The sequence below is a fragment of the Xenopus laevis genome, chromosome 5S, assembly GCF_017654675.1.
Source record: "Xenopus laevis strain J_2021 chromosome 5S, Xenopus_laevis_v10.1, whole genome shotgun sequence".
Lineage (NCBI taxonomy): Eukaryota > Metazoa > Chordata > Amphibia > Anura > Pipidae > Xenopus > Xenopus laevis.
The window spans coordinates 87,475,708-87,493,111 of record NC_054380.1 but is presented as its reverse complement, the minus strand read 5'-3'; the positions used below and the strand labels follow the sequence as shown (position 1 = coordinate 87,493,111).

At 38.8% G+C, this 17,404-nt stretch overlaps 1 protein-coding gene across 2 annotated transcripts; it reads right to left on the bottom strand.

Annotated features, from left to right (window-relative positions):
* Positions 1-814: 814 nt before the first annotated feature.
* Positions 815-14,915, bottom strand: b3gnt7.S (UDP-GlcNAc:betaGal beta-1,3-N-acetylglucosaminyltransferase 7 S homeolog). 2 transcript variants are annotated; one of them, XM_018264414.2, is made up of 2 exons: positions 14,450-14,915; positions 815-2,850 (listed from the first exon to the last, which is right to left on the bottom strand). In XM_018264414.2, exons 1-2 carry the CDS (start codon positions 14,458-14,460, stop codon positions 1,662-1,664), a joined length of 1,200 nt encoding a protein of 399 aa, XP_018119903.1. In that variant the 5' UTR covers positions 14,461-14,915; the 3' UTR covers positions 815-1,661.
* Between the last annotated feature and the right edge of the window lie 2,489 nt (positions 14,916-17,404).

Sequence of the window (17,404 nt, the reverse complement as noted above, 5' to 3'; positions counted from 1 at the left end):
ATCTTCTATAAGACTTGGCTTGGGTACATTCTTGGGTGCAGTGCCACCATGTTTGATTCTTTTCCCAATTATCTCTTTGTCTTTCCTAGGCAGGCCCTTTCACAGTACAGTACTTTCAGCAAGCTTTCTATATTGTACATGCACCAGAGTGGGCTAGGTGATACTTGTGTCAACTACTGTGATGCAAAGAAGCTCGTAGCTTTCTTATCTCTTACATTCTCAGAGCTAAACAGTCTCAGATCACTTAGAGCAGTGATCCCCAACCAGTAGCTCGCAAGCAACATGTTGCTCCCCAACCCCTTGGATGTTGCTCCCAGTGGCCTCAAAGCCGTAGCTGATTTTTGAATTCCAGGCTTGGAGGCAAGTTTTGGTTGTATAAAAACCAGCTGTACTGCCAAACAGAACCTCAAGTAGGCTGCCAGTCCACATAGGGGCTACCGATAGCCAATCACAGCCCTTATTTGGCAGTGCACCCCCAGGAACTTATGCTTGTGTTGCTCCCCAATTATTTTTACATCTGAATGTTGCTCACGGGTGAAAAAGGTTGGGGACCCCTGACTTAGAGTGATGTAAGGATTGTTCTGTTGAGCGTGCAGTATTTATTTGGCCATATGCAGAAAACATTTCAAGTACAGGACCCTCCCAGATGCTGCTGTTTGTTCCACTAGCAGTTGGATTACATGGCTTCAGATTCCATAGAGACATGCATGGCAGTACACTGAGTGGTGCAGTACCATCACCTTACAATGAAAAGGACAATATATTTTGCAGTATGACAATCTGATTATATGGAAATAAAATCCTTCCATCAATATTACTTTCATGTTTATGGCTAGAATAGAAGTATGAATTTCTTCTATTCTACTGAACACTGAATTGCAGTTTATTTATTGTAACTTAGTAAAATTAATTGAATTCTATAAATTGAAGACTTTTTTTGTTTTTACAATTTATTCGATGACAAAAAAATTAAAGCTGCACAGAATTTAACCTGGCGTGTTCCCCATTAAATCAAACACCATATTCATGTTTTACCGGTTAATGTAAATCTTAATTTTTTCATAAATTAATACAATTCTATGAGCAATGCTTCAAAATAAACCGAGGCTAAAGTCATATAATCAAATAAAACTTTCACTGGTTTGACTTTGGTTTTGAGGTCTTGAATTATTGTAAACGTATTGGTTTTAAGTCACGGTCATCTTCTGTGTGGCCTAAATCAAAACCAAGAGTCTACAGATTCCTGCGTTTTTTTCTGCTCCAAGCGCCTTTGGTTTGCTGCATAGTTCCAAAGCGGAGATTCATCCAGTGTGGAGCTTGCTTTTGACATGACAAGGCACCAAGTATCTCTGTTCATATTACATGGGGCTTTCAGCAAAGGTGGTCCCAAATATATTATGAAGAGCTATACTTACAAAATCCCTGCAAACCTGAAACACCATGTTAAAGCAAGGTCTCTTTTACAGTCACATAGTTGTTTTAATCATTCATCTCGTACCTCAGACAGTGTCCTTAGGAATTCCTGGACATAAGAGATCATGGATCCCATTAAATAGATTATAAAATAAAATTAAGAACAAATATTCCCCCTAAACCTGCCAGGGAGGAAACATTACAGTATATTATAATTTTGTCCACTTTGGTATACCAGTGCATCAATACTAAAGGATGTTGATCTTCCGTGTACAAGTTAAGTTACTGTGAACAAGTTCCCACATGTGCAACAACTCATCTGGAAGTAGTTTATGTACAACCAGCATGTGTTTATAAAAGCAAGGGTCTTTGTTCATTTTGCTGTTTTTGTTCCTGACAATACCAAAAGTCTTAAATCCTTCATGAATTACCGGGCTGACCTTAATAACTTCCAAGCACATCCCTAAGAAGACATCATCAATGGGATACAGCTCCAGTGTTTCAGAGGCTCTGTGCAGTTTCTTAATCAAAGAACCAGCCATGAGGAAACCTCCACCACCTGCATATGGAGGGTATAATGTTTTATTATACAGAGCTGTGGGGATATAATATTTGTTGTCCTTTCTACGTATAGGACGAGCATTTTTCAAGATATCTCCTACAAAGAGATCAGGTTGGTCCTTGCCATCAAGATACTCTATGATGTTATCCGGTTTAACAAAAACATCATCATCCCCCTTGAAGATGTATTTCACATTCTTGCAGTAGATGTCCATCCACTTTAGAAAATGTACCTCTTTAAGGGTCAGATTAAAGAAGGAGTCTAAAAAGTCCCACTGCAGAATGTCACCATATATTATATTCTCAAATTCTAGGAGTTTTTGGTAATTTGCTCTTTCCTCTTCTCTCATGGCGGTACCCAGTAGAAATAGTGTTCTCACCTTTTTACCATCTATCTCTCTTTCTTTACCCCAGGTTTTACGGATCACTTCTCTGCGGTCGTGCTGAGTAATAATGGACTTCACTACTATTAGCAGCTCGATATCACCACTGCATTTCTGTTGGTTGTTAATAATCAGAGGAAAGTAGCGGCAGTGTCGATAGAGAACGAACTGTTGGAAATGTGGCTCCATTGATCGGTACCATTCCGTTTTGCTAAGATTCCAGTTGGCTGAACAGTTAGTAGAGTGTATATCCCACTCTGTTGGTTGCAATTCTGCTGTAGGAGTTGCTTCTGTAGGATCATGTTTCAATTTGGTTTCCCAGAACCCATCTGGCACACGATAAGAGTCCCTTTTTTGAGTACTTAACATTTGGGACCTAGAAACCTTCTGCTGGCCCTGAGTAAACAGTCCAGGAGATGTCCCATTCTGAAGAAATGTAAATGTGATCGCCAGGCAGAAAAAGAGTCCCACACTTTTCAAGATTTTTTTCTTCCTTATAAGAGAAAAATAGATAACATTTAATTTTAGTTTTAGTGTTATGTATAAGTAAACTTTTTTTTACGGTTTCCCGTAAATGAACAAGTCACATTTTATGGATTTTTTTTTTCAGATTGTGAACTTATACAGAAATATGTTTGTTTGTTCTCTGCAGGAACTGTACTTATTTTCGTACTAAATGTTTGAACACTGCTGTATAAGTCAGATTCAAGAGTAAGCTTTTTCTATTTTTCTTCTTTTCAATCAAAATAGCTTCACAAAATTAACAGGTCATCCCTCCCAGTAACGAATAGGCATGTCGACATTTGCATTACAGCAAATATTCCAGGTTTTGAAGGGAGGTTTTGAATAACTTTTTTAACATGAAAAAGTAAGATGATTCTAGTAAATGTAAAGACCTAACAGCACTTCAGTATAATCTTTTTCTGTGTACTGAATACATAAACAGATTGCTGTTATGATGGATTGCATATGATGGATAATCTTTTATAGTTAGTATACTAGCACCCTGCAGGATTCAGTAAAGGTTAAGAGGATGGCTGCAATCATAATACCTTTTGTCCGGTATTTTGGTATGCAGGACTAAAGAGGTGAAGGTTTCTTATTTTGAACACCTTAAGGACGCCCCTATACACCCTGAACAGCAAGTTAACATTACAGAGAAGCCTCTTCAGTTTCCAGGCAATTAAATGGGGCTTTGCAATGAAAGGCGTCTTTCTCCTCAGTGAGCAGTAAAATGCTGGCTTATGGGAGGGAAAGGGACACAGGAATCAGACTCTGCTTTGTATGGACGTTCTGGCATCACATACATATGTACGTGTGTGTAGGCATTCAAAATGAAGTGCATACCCACGTGTATTTTCTAAAGTAAAACGTTTCAAAGACAGTGTCACTATAGAAGAAATTCATTTTAGTATTTCTCGATTGTTAAAAATCCACATAAAGTGTCTCCGTGTTTATTTAAACGAATCACTTTATTTGGGACTCACGCATACAAGCCACTTAAAAAATAAGCTAATTTGTAAATGCAACTATTTAGATGGAATATAATCACACAGACAAAGGTAAATGCATTACCAGCCGACAAATGGGACGTTTTTCTCCAAGCAGACAAAGCAAACCTAACAGCTCCACTCATTTCATGGCAACTCACATTTATGGTTTTGTGCATAAAGGTTTTATGATTAGAGATATCAGAAGTTTTACAGCAGCTTTTAAACAATAAAATATCTAAGGACGACAGACTGCAAAGAACGTTTCCTTTTCTCCTGTCCTTAGTTTGGGTATATGTGTGTCTATAACATACTGTACGTGGAGTCCTAAACATTTTAGCAAAGATTGATTAAGTTGAATTTAAAGATTTCACATTTTATAACTTCTACTGGGTCCAAATTGTTCCATTGCTATGGATTAATTCTACGCTATCACTTTCTATTGTCAGGGATTTAATTTAGTACTTTTTCTCTGTTTAAATTCTCTACATTTCCGGATCTGACTCCTGAAACAACGTAGCAGAAGATACCTGATTTTTCCCTGGAGAACTAACTTCTATTATGTTACAAGCGTCAGAACCAAAGAGCAGAAAGAAATAAACAAACAGTGCTTTTAATTGCATTTACAAATAACATTGAACATGCTTAGACACTGTTTATGAACTTTGCTCAGAAATACAACTTCTTTCATTATGCAAAATGCGCGAGTGGGCATCATGCAAACTGCCATAGCCAAAAGCAGGGCACACTAGTACAGGAAAAATATCCACAATATTTCAGTAGTTAAAACCTAGGACACCAGACATCTGTGTTCATTTCCTTTCAGCCCCCCCCCCCCCAGCACATTCCTAACACATTCCCTGAATAGAAATGAAAGAAAGATTCAGAGTTGTAGAAAGGACTGTAACATTCATCAGGATACACTGTTTTTATGCAGAGTTCCAACATGTTGGCCACCTGCAAGGCTATCACCAAAACTCCCTTTGTCACTGAAGTGAAACATTGTGGGACCCTTCTTTCACACAACAAAAAAAGTACCCATACCATACTCTCTGATGTTCTAAAATATTCTATTTAAAAATAGATAAATGTAATATTTGTCCATATTGGGGGTCTTTTTCGTCACTTGATACAAACAGGTTTCCTAGCTATGGTAAAACATAGAATTCCAAGGACTATGGATTCCAGTAATTGCAGCCAGGTCAAACTTTTCCCCAACATACACATACTGTCTGAGCAGTAATATGGGTCTTAAGCTTTCCAGCCTCTGCATTCTCCCATAGAGGTAGAGCAAGCTGCAATAAAAAGAATGTATATTGAATCTGGTTAGAACCATTAGTCCTTGTTAACTTTCATTTCATTTAATTATTAGATTGTAACTCTACTGGTATTGTATTCTGTGGATCTTGGGACTGTGTAAGGTGAAGCTGTACAAAAGAATCGGAAAAACAATGTACAGGTTTGGGATCCATTTTCCGAAAAACCATTATCCAGACTGCTCCAAATTACGAAGGTCAGCTCCAATAGACTCCATTATAATAAAATAATTAGAATTTTAAAAAATTATTTCCTTTTTCTCCGTAATAATAAAACAGTACCATGTACTTGATCCCAACTGAGATAAAATGAATCCATATTGGAAAAAGAACCAGCTTATTGGGTTTATTTAATGTTTACATGATTTTCTAGTAGAATGTATGGAGATCCAAATTATGGAAAGATCAGTTTTACGGAAAACCCCACGTCCCGAGCATTCTGGATAACAGGTCCCATACCTGTACCTTAATATACAGCATGTAGATTGGAAATGTATAACTGCACAAACAAATTATGTTTCAAATGCAGATAAATTAGAAATCACTCATTACTTTGGCAATAATTCACAGCAACAACTCTGCACTCTGAATGAAACTGGTGGAAAAATAATGAAAGCAAAGAGCTGATTAGTTGCCATGTGTTACTGCACTAGTACAAACTGCCCATCACCAGAAAATGATTCTCACTTAGTCTCTGATATACAATTAAAGGACTAGTCTGTTACTAAACTCATCTCTAGTCATGTTGGAGTTGATATTTTATCATACTGTGGGTACATTAAAAAAGATATTTATTATGATATAGGCAACAGGCAAACGTTCAGTCAGTATTTTCAAGTCATCCATATATAAAGTGAAATGTAAATTGAGAAAAATAACATTCATGTAATATCCAATCACTCTGATTTGATATTTACCCTAAAATTGAGTTTCCACCATAAAGACAGAGTAGGAAACATGTAATTGCAATTACAAGCTGTTTAAGATCATATACTTTGCACATACGCTGAGCACCTAGATATACATAACATACACAAAGATATTATCTTATACGTAATCTTATATACACTGAAACAATATGTCTACATTTAATTAAAAGGAAAAAAAACCCACACATTTGGATAAATCTTTTGTACAAATCCTGCGTAAGTGGACACCCTGTCACTGCAGAGTCTTTGCGTCAGTCCTAAGTGAAACTATTGTGTTATCCATTGTATATTTGTAAAGGAGAGGTGGCTGTTATCCAAGTTAATGTTAGCTCTCCCAACTGCCACTCCTTTAGGGCTAGTAATGTCACAAAGTTCATTTTTTTACATTTTCAATTTTTATCTGTTCACAAAAAAACTATTTCTTTTCAACAAATGTCCCATTTTTTATGGGAAAGAGTTTAATTCTATAGTTCTGTAGAGAGCCATTAAAGGGGTTGTTCACCTTCATCTTAACTGTTACAATTTGCTACATTTAGTGGATACATTTCTCAGCAGTATCTGTGGAATATTAGCAACTATTGTATCAATTCTAACAGCTGCCTTTAATGAAACTCTGGGATTCTGCTCAGCAGGGCCAAAAATAACAAATGTATTAATTAAATGTATCAATTTAGAACAGTTAAAGATTCTGTGACCCCCCCCCCCAGGAGCTGCTTTAGAAGGTAAAAAATAAAAAACTTTACACTTCAATAATAGAAAAATGGTCACAAGTAGAAAATAGAAAGTGATTGGAAAGAGTCTTTATTTCCAGTGAACTATCTGAAACCAACTGAACGGAAAAAAGTGTTTGAAGTTGAACAACCTTTAAGGGTAAGGCCAGACAAGGAGATTCGGGGAGATTTTGTCGCCTGGCGACTTATCGCCACGTCTTTTGCGCGACTATCTCCCCGAACTGCCTCAGCGTTTTTTCCCCATAGGCTACAGCGCAAAATCGCCTGCGCTAATGCACATGCGGCGATGCGTTTTCAATAGTCGCCCAAAGTTGCCTCACTGAGGCAACTTTGGGCGACTATTGAAAACGCATCGCCGCATTCGGGGAGATAGTTGCGCAAAAGACGTGGCGATAAGTCGCCAGGCGACAAAACCTCCCCGAATCTCCTCGTCTGGCCTTACCCTTAATGACATTTCACCCCTGTTTCTATTTCTGTGTAAGAATTAACCCCATTGTATTCTACACAGTTTATCAGTTATCTTCTATCTAAACAGGTGCCCATTAGCCCTGCTCAGCTTGAATGTCTGGCTCCATGGATACAAAAGCAGCTAATTTATACAATGGCAACAACAGATAACTTTATTGCCCGAGTGAAATTATGCTCCCCCACAAGTGACAAAACGAACTGAGAAGACCGACAAAACATGTTGAGCTTACTTGGTATAACAAAATGCACCATTTTAAAAAATATTCCCGCTAAAGGGGTTGTTCACCTTTAAATTAACTTTTAGTATGATGTAGAGACTGATATTCTTGAGACAACCTAATTTATGGTTTTTGAGTTATTTAGCTTTTTATTCAGTAGCTCTCCACTTTGCAATGTCAGCAATCTGGCTGCTAGGGTCCAAATTACCCTAGCAACACTGCATTGATTGAAATATGAATAGGAGAGGCCTGAATAGAAAGATGAATAATAAAAAGTAGCAACTACATTTGTAGCCTCACAGAGCATTTATTTTTGATTTGGGGTCAGTGACCCCATTTGAAATTTGGAAAGAGTCAGACGAAGGCAGCAAATAATTTAAAAACTATGAAAATGAAGGCCAATTGAAAAGTTGCTTAGAATTAGCGATTCTAAAACATACTAAAAGTTAACGTAAAGGTGAACCACACCTTTAAAATATATGTACCTGTAATATAACTGCTGCAATAACATAAGTGACAATGCCTATTAGAATTTAGCTTAATTCAAAGATATGTGTTTAAAGGAAAACTATACCCCCCAAACAATGTAGGTCTCTATTAAAAGAAACTGAGTAAAACAGCTCATGTGTAAAACCCTGCTTCATGTAAATGAACCATTATCATAATAATATACTTTTCTAGTAGTATGTGCCATTGGGTAATCATAAATAGAAAATTGCCATTTTAAAAAATAAGGGCCGCCCCCTGAGATCGTAAGATTCACTGTACTCACATACAAACCACATGTAAGGTCACATGAGCCAATTAACAGACAGAGTTCTGCCTTTTGCTTCCTCACTTCTTCCTGTTACAGTTAGTGTTGTAGTATTTCTGGTCAGGTGATCTCTGAGGCAGCACAGATAGAGTCACGAAATGGTGGTTCAAGGTAAGAGATGTAAAAGGGCAATATTTATGTAAATATATATTCCAGTTTGGTAAGATTCTTTAATATGTCATTCAATTTGATATAATCTATCTGTTGCTTAAGTATTCATTTTGGGGGTATAGTTTTCCTTTAAAACACTTTTTAACAAAAGGGCATACAACACCTTTACTAGCTTCCTTGGAAATGACCATGCCTAATAAAGAGAGAGGTGGGTATGGTCTTTCGCCAAAGATACCACAGCTTTTTCATTTAGCTAGGAATGACATAAGGACACTACCTTGACAAGGCATCAGCTCACACAAGTTTAGTGCATATGATTCAACAAACTAAATGGCGACTTTCCCCCCCCTTCAATGTATGTGAAATGAGCATGTTGTTTTCCTTTAAAGAGAGTGGAGTACTGAGGTAATCTATATAACATATAAGATAGTACAGTAATACTAAAAATAAAGTACTTCATTTTTGCAAGAAAAAGCACAACCAACGTACGCATATGTAAGCTCAGTACAAGCATGAGCTCTCCTTGAACAAATTACCAGTGCAAACAATACAGCATAAGGAGATATTACATTACATAGAATATCTATTATATTGTAACTGCTATGTTAGCTATGGGAAGGATCAATAAGGACCATCCAAAACTACTTGAGATAACAGACCCGACATGTATTCCTTCCACATCCAAGCAAGCTTCATGTCTCCTTTGACAATGTGGCATAGACCTGCTAAACAGTTCTTCCCATATCATATTCCTTAACAAAATCTCAGTTGGCCCCTTTTGTGAAAGCCAACCCATGACTATTTAAAGGTTTGTACACACTGTATTTTGCTTTTTGCAATGCTGGATAGGGAACAATAGATGAATATTGAGTGTTTACTAAATGTGTAACTACAGCTAAATTGATAAAGAGCTTTGTGTAACATTCAGTGAGCTCACAAAGTTTTTCTTTTGTCTGCTGGCCTGAAGACTTTCTGTAACTTAGCATCACATGGCAGATGAACAAACACTCAGATCTGTAAATGAGTTTATAGATTCCCATAACCTGCTGCTCTTTTTTGTTAACCTAATTGTTTACCTACTAAGAACCAACCATTTAGCAGCTTCTATTTGCCTACTGTAAATAAAGCTCAATAAAAAAAACATCTTTTATTATTAAAACAATAGTAAAAAAGTATGTTCAGCACAACCCTATTTCATACCTCCCGACACTTGAAAAACAGAAAGATGAAGAAAAACATATATAGCACATAGAGCGTTGAAAATCTTTTGGACCACGCCCATTTTATGGCCACACCCCCTAAATACCACATCCTTTTTTCAAAATTTGGCAGGTTATGGAAATTTTTAACACAGTTCTGGGGGTTTTAGGGTTCAGGTTTTATGTGTTATTACAGTTGTGCTAATGAAGGTGAATTGCCCTTTAAGTTGCAAGTCTCAGTTTCTCCAAGAGACTTGCTTATCTAAAATAGTTACAATTGTTTCTTTGCTTATCTTAAATTGTTACAAATGTTTCTAAGTGCACCTGCCATTCTGGGCTCTCTGCCAAAAGCCTCCGTTTTAGAGACATTGTATCTTTTTCTGGCTGTTCAGTGCTGGAGATCAAAGAGAAAGTCGGGACATTTCAGTAAGAAACCTGACTGTGGGTTGAGCTGTCAAAATCGGGACTGTCCCATGAAAAACAGGACAGTTGGGAGATATACAATTTATTAAACAAGGGGATACATTGCTACTTTGATTTCATATAAGGGAAACTTGCCATAAAGCAAGTAAGGATTTCATTTATCTGTCAGAACGGAAAAGGAAACAGGTAAAGGGTCACCAACCTGTAGATTTTATGCTCCAGGTATGTCTTGGTCACACCCAGTTACTTTAGGTGTAACTGGGGTGTTCCTTTGGTTAATCAGAAGGGGAATCAGGGTGACTCATGAAGGATGCATTAAAGATGACATATTGGCAGGTACATAGCAGTATTCCTTGAATAACTATGACAGTGCACAAAGAGTGGTTATCACCTCTGATACCAGAAAAGAGTACTGGATGTGTATATGATCACCAAGACTCCGGTACCGTAACTACTTTTATGCAGCAGTAACCCCACATTTACCATTAGGTATAGGTCTCCACTATCCTGCTGGTACAGGCTGTGCAGATGTTACACCACATATCTGAACATGCCTTTAGAATAAGGCACGATCAACTTGCCCTTTCTGGCCTATATTGTGTTCCTATCTAATGTCAGTGTCTGTGTACTTCCTGCTTCTCACTTCCTGTTTGTTGTCAGATTCATTTATGATCTTGATATACATATAATTATATGTTTAAAATAACTAAATCATATGTCCTACTTTACTTGCTAGCTCATCAGTGAGTTGATGAAGGAACCTGACACGGTCCTTTCAGAGGAAAAACTTTCGCTTTAAAGCAAATGTATCATACCCTCATAGTGAGGATCTTTCATTTTAAGGAGCACCAGGCAACGGAAGGGGGTATGTACGAAAGACAATGATCAGGAGACAGACATATCCATCTACCTCCTGAGAAACAAACCTCGTGCACAATATCTAGGCAACTATTCTAGAATCTGTGTAAATTGGCTGACAGGGCAAACTGATGGCATGATGGAGTGGAGTTTGATGGTCAAGTCTATAATTTATTGTGCAATGTAATTACCCCAGGAGTTAGATTAACCTTATCAGCACACCATGAGAGTCACCGAGTAAAGTGTGTCACCAGAAATCAATTCCTTTAAACATAGGTGTCAAATTCCCAAGCTTTGTGTAATAAAGCACACACAGATCTCTTCCAGGCTCATAAATATCAAGCATTATGAATAGTCTCTCTGGGCAAAATGTCAACTGCACAGAAATGTAAAATGATAAGGATGACAAAAGCATAAAAAATTCCCTGAGTTTGATTCAAAGCTGGACACTATGGGGCAGATTTATCGAAGTGTGACAGAGAACCACGACTTTATTAATTTCTATGGGATTTTTAGAGGTGTATTTATAAATGGGTGAAAGAGTTTTACTGTGGTGAGCTCTAATTTCACATATGAAATCTGCAGGGAGTTTTATGTTCTTTCTGTGTTTACTCCATAAACATTAACCATACTCAATAAAAATAAAAGCTGGTTAATTGGCTCCTGAATAAACTGTGTGATTGAGACCTTGAAGCTTTACTAGGGTAGGGACTCATTTGAATGATGCACTTCCTCTGTATAAGTGCTGCATTAAAATGTTTTAATTGTGCTGGGAACCATAGCAGCGAGAGCTGACACTATAGGGGCTCATTTATCAACACTGGGCAAATTTGCCCATGGTCAGTTACCTATAGCAACCAATCAGTGATTAGCTTTTTAAATCCAGCTGTAAGTAGAACAATGAATGCAGCATTTTGATTGGTTGCCATGGGCTACTGCCTAAGGGCAAATTTGCCCAGCATTGATAAATTACCTCCTATAAGTCTATTTAAACCTTACCACTGACTGTGCTTTCAACTGTTACTGAATATAACTGCATTTGTGTGAGCAGTATAGAGAAGCCGTCTGTACAAGGTAGTTCACTTGCATTAGGGCAGTGGCACACTGTCTTCAAATAGACAAAAAGGAAAATCTCCAGCAGCAAAACATATGAAGCTACTTTAAATCACGTCATCCCAAAACGCACAGAGACCCTTTTATGAGAGATTTCACTGAAGGTTAAACTTGTGTGGATCTGTTGGTTAGCAGTCTGTACAATACACACACACACACACACAATACACAAACACAAACATTCTCGAAATTGCACTGCATATAGGAGGGACCTGATCATAGTTCTTTTAATTTTTAAAATTCTTACTGTGGTGTAAACTCATAGTGAGTTGGGGTCCCATGCACACTAACGTTTTTCCCGTGCAGTGGCTTTGTAGCGCATTACACCACACAGAATGTAGGCTTTAACAGACTCAACTTTTCTGTAAGGGAACTATACTCATGATATAGCAATGAAATGCTGAACCCAGGTAAACTGATGCATGTCTATTTTTCTCATGGAGAAGGCTGGGGTCAGTTAAATCACACATTCCCATGTGGCTGAAAAAAAAAAAAAGCCACCGCTTAGGGACACCCCTACAATCACTCTTGTGTAAGGACCCATAAAGTGTTGCTCTGATCCATATCAGTAGCACTAAAAATTAAATATAGAGCTGTAAACTAAGATGTTTGGCACACACTGAGATTCTGGTTAAAAACTTGAGCATTGCAGCAATGCTTTGTGGGGTATTTATTCTTTCACAACTGTTAAGAGCAAATAAAACCGTATTAGCACATGGGGCACTTTGTCACCAGTAAATATTTGAACTCCTTGTGAGCCCAAAAATACTGCACAGGTATCACTAATCCAAACAACACGAATTGCATTTTTGTTAGACCAAAGGATCAAACTTGTTAGACACAAAGTCACTGAATTCTTATCCAGGAATACATTAGAAAAACGGAACCAACAACAACAAAAATAACTTTACAAGTATATTTTCTCAGAAACATGACGTTTTTCAAACATATTGAATATATTATTGTGGGATAATAAAATCACATATATTTATATATAAATATATTTTTCTCAGTTTAAATGGGGTGACTTTTCAGTGCACAGATGCAATGATGTAAGTGAAATGTCAGCCTGTTTCACCTGCAAATAGATCAGACGGCACTTCGGATAAAATAACAGATATTTATTGAAACAAGCAGGTTACAGCATTGCCTTATGTGTTTCGCAATGACTCCCTTAGGACTCTTACACACGAGTGGTTTTACCTGCGATCCCCTGCGTTCTGCTTTCATCTGTTCAGCCGCAGGGGAGCGCAGGAGTAGACGCACTGAATTATTGTCAATGGGGCTGTACTCACACAGACACATGTAAGTGACAAACGCAGGTTGAGACGCAGCATGTTGCATTTTACCTGTGTTCGGCACATACAAGCATCTGTGTGAGTACAGCCCCATTGACAATAATTCAGTGCGTCTACTCCTGCGCTCCCCTGCGGCTGAATGGAAAAAAGCCCAACGCAGGTAAAACCGCTCGTGTGTAAGAGCCATTAATCATAGGCGTACATTTTGTACAATCACTAGATTAAGTTGCTTTGGACTCGGCCACTCCAGGCACCTTAGTTCATTACCCAAAGGATCAAAGTTGTTAGATGCAAAGACGCTGAATTCTTATCCAGGAATACATTAGAAAAACAGTACCAACAAAGATAACTTTTTCAAACATATTGCATATCATTGTGTGATATTAAACTCAAATATATTTATAGGATTAAGACAACTTTTCTCAGAAACTGCTTAAATGGGGTGACAGTTCAGCGCACAAATGCAATGATGTAACTGAAAATGTCAGTCTGTTTCACCTGCCCCCCATCACCTTTGGTGCCACAAATGTTCATTATGACACTGGCATTTCTTTCATTGAATAAACAGGGAGCAGCACAGATATTGAACTGCCGACATATAACCCTTTCTGCTAACAGCAGCCGCCCCATACGGTTTACCAAAATGTAGACAAAAATCTGCTATTCCTGTTTTTCTTCTTAGCCTATGGCTTGGCAGCCAACATAATGTCCCTGGGCTGTTTATAGAGGGGTCTCCATGACACCATTTAATAAAGTGACACTCAAAGTGTTTTGGGTCAGAAGCTGATTTCCACATTCAACGTGTGTGGGGGGGGGGGGCGCTGGTGAAATCCTTAAAAAAAGTCTGCTATAAACCAATTCCAACCTGAGCCCCACATTCTACTGGTACATCAAACTGTGACAATACAGACAAGTCCTAAAGATTTAAGAAAAGTATTTCTTATTCGGGAAAGAGCAACACTAGCATCAACACAGCGCAACTGCCACACAAATGCGCCCAGAGTAATTGAGCGCCTAGAGACACTGCCTGCCTGGCATATATGGAGCAAACCATAAAAGTATAGCGGAGGGGGGGTTGTTAGTAAGAGCAAATGTCAATTCAATGCTACCACCCGAGGACTTACCACTGCAACATGCTGACCACTGAGAGTGTGAGTTGGTGGCTTGCCGGAATGCATGTAACAGGGAGAGCCAGGGCAGCGGATTCAAGTAAGCGGGGAGGAGAGGTGAGAGGCCACACCCCCTGCACCTTGTTCCATGATGGAGCTTTTCATATAGCCGCAGGTATTTGACTTAAGGTGGGGATTACTCCAGTCTTTTCGTGAAGCATTCCTACTACAGATAAAGCTTCCCCCGCCTCCTAATTTGCATCTTCCACTGCCGCTCCGCTCGGATAGCAGAGTACGGCTCTCTAAGCGCAGCGCGCAACTATCTGGTCAGTGGGATCGTTACTTGCGCTTTTCGCAGCGATACGGCGCGGTCAATACATTCTGGCCATGGTATGCTATTTAATGTTGTTACGTTGGTTGCGTATGGAATCTGGCACACTAGGTACGTTCAATGACACAAACTCATCAACGTGTATATAGAAAGTGAACGCCCGGGTGCGAGTCACTGCTAATTGCGGGGAGACGCGCACACGTGTGAGGGTCACTGGCCAATCAGGTGAAATCCCCTTTCCAGCAGCCAATATCCTGAACGTCATTCCTTCCCGGCCGTGACGTTTTATCTCAATTCATTTTTGACCTCCACATAATAAGCATCCCTGTCTGGCTAGTAGTGTAGTAGTAGTAGTAGAAATAGTGATATGTTTCTTTCCTATAAAAGCCAGCAGCGCCCCCTACAGATTCCTACAGGCAAGTGCAGGCTGCTGACACTGCAGTGTGTTTCTATCACTTGGAAGTCTGTGTTTAGCCAATTTGAGTTTATTGTTACAGAGAAAAAGGGAAATAATTTTTAAAATTAAACTTGTGAATTCGAATTGACTCGACGGGCCTGCCTATAATTAGCAGCTTTCTGCATAACGGATCCTATATCTGTGTAATAATGGTTTATACAAAAGTGCATGGCTGACATTTCATCACTCATTTGGGAAATCCACTCTCCCACAAGCAATTGAGCACCTGACAATACCTGTCTCCAGGAATGTTCCAGGGTACTTGCCGCCCTGAGGTGGCCTTTCTGATGCTGCCCCCCCCCCCCGCGGCTGCCACATCAAGGGCTTGCAATCCCCCCAATGGCCCCCGCGTGTACCTTTTTTCACACCGATTAGCAATGTGGTGGGGCAGGGGAAGGCCAGGAAGCAAGTTAAGGTGGCCATAGACTAAAAGAGCCGATCTTTCCCCGATATGCCACTAACGGGCATGTCTAAATCTGGGGTAATCTGAACGATCGAATTATGATGAGAGCGCAATGGGCTCCGGCGGGATCGGTCGGGACAAACTCAAACCTGTCCGATCGACCAAACGACTGATCTCCGCCGGACGAAAAATGTCGGGACTCTCCACACACGGTCCGAAAATCGTACGAATCCTCGATTCATACGATATGATCTTTGCGTCTATGGCCAGTTTAACTCTGCCAGCCATGCGATAGCAGATCAGGGCCGACCCTGTGAAATGCTGAAGCAGGCCATGGGCGCAATTGCTTTAAGAGAATTTCAGCCCTTAAAGTTACCAAGAGAGGCTTTTTCCACTCCTGGTAATTTGCAGACTGCTGCTGCCTGAGGCTAGTTTATCAACTCAACGAATGGCGCCAGTGCCTGTCCATTCATAATAGTTTGAATCATTACTAATGTGGTGATCCTTGGCAGGGCCGGCCTTAGGCCGATTGGACCCCATGCCTGTGGGGGCCCCACACCATAAGCTTCGGAAACCTTTCGAGTGACATGTTCCCAGCTGATGCTGTATCAGTAGTCAGCAATAAAAGAATGATCACAGCATTTACTATGCTCTGTGAATGCTCTCCTCAATTTCCTTAAAGGTCATTGGTTAGATATGACGCGTGTAGGACACACCTTCTATACTATTCTTCAGACAAATTTTCAGTATGCCTCTCTCCTTTTGGTATCTCATTTAAAGGGGTTGTTCACTTTCAAACACTTTTTCACTTCAGTTGGTTTTAGATTATTCACCAGAAATAAAGACTTTTTCCAGTTACTTTCTATTTGTGACCGTTTTTCTAATATTGAAATGTAAAGTTTCATTTTTCACCTTCTAAAGCAGCTCTGGGAGGGGGGTCGCCGACTCTTTAACTGTTCTGAATTCCTACATTTAGTTGATCCATTTCTTTTCCTTGTCCCTGCTGAGCAGAATCACTATGTTGCATTAAAGGCAGCTGTTAAAATTGATACAATAGTTGCTAATATTCCACAAATACTGCTGAGAAATGTATCAACTAATTGAATCAACTAAATGTAGCAAATTGTAACAGTTCAGATGCACCTGGATTACTGAGCTGCCAGATTGAAACACTACAGAAAGGAACATTAAATATAGTGGTTTGTATGTTCCATATAAAGATGTATTCATGAGTGGCTTCATTGCATTCACAATGCACTGTATTGACATCATTTTATCTGATTTTACTAAAGGCTACGTTTTTTTTTTTTTATATAATTCCTATTTAAAGAGTTCATATTTTTCACATTATTTTATTCTGCGTGAGTGACTCATTAATTACTCTTTGCTTTAAAATGTTAATGCTTATATGTTTAGCAGTTGCAATGGCATTTATAGCTCAAAAATCCAATATTACTGTGTAGCCTTGATAACAGTCTCAATGTAGACTTAGAAATGTATTTTTTCAGATGTCTATTAGGATATATATTTAGGTCACTTGTTACTAGGCCTCAATGACAAATGAACTGTAATGTCCGGGTCTAGATGCTATCATAATTTTGACACCATTGATAGTTCTGCAGATTCAGACACATTCACTACTTCACAGGTTATGGATAATCATATTTTAGTTGTCAAATCAAAAAGACAAAACAAATACCCTATTCTACACAATTTGGCTAAGGCAGAAACTGCCTATTTTATAAAAAGGGTTGTTGTACCATTTACTATTCACAGTTA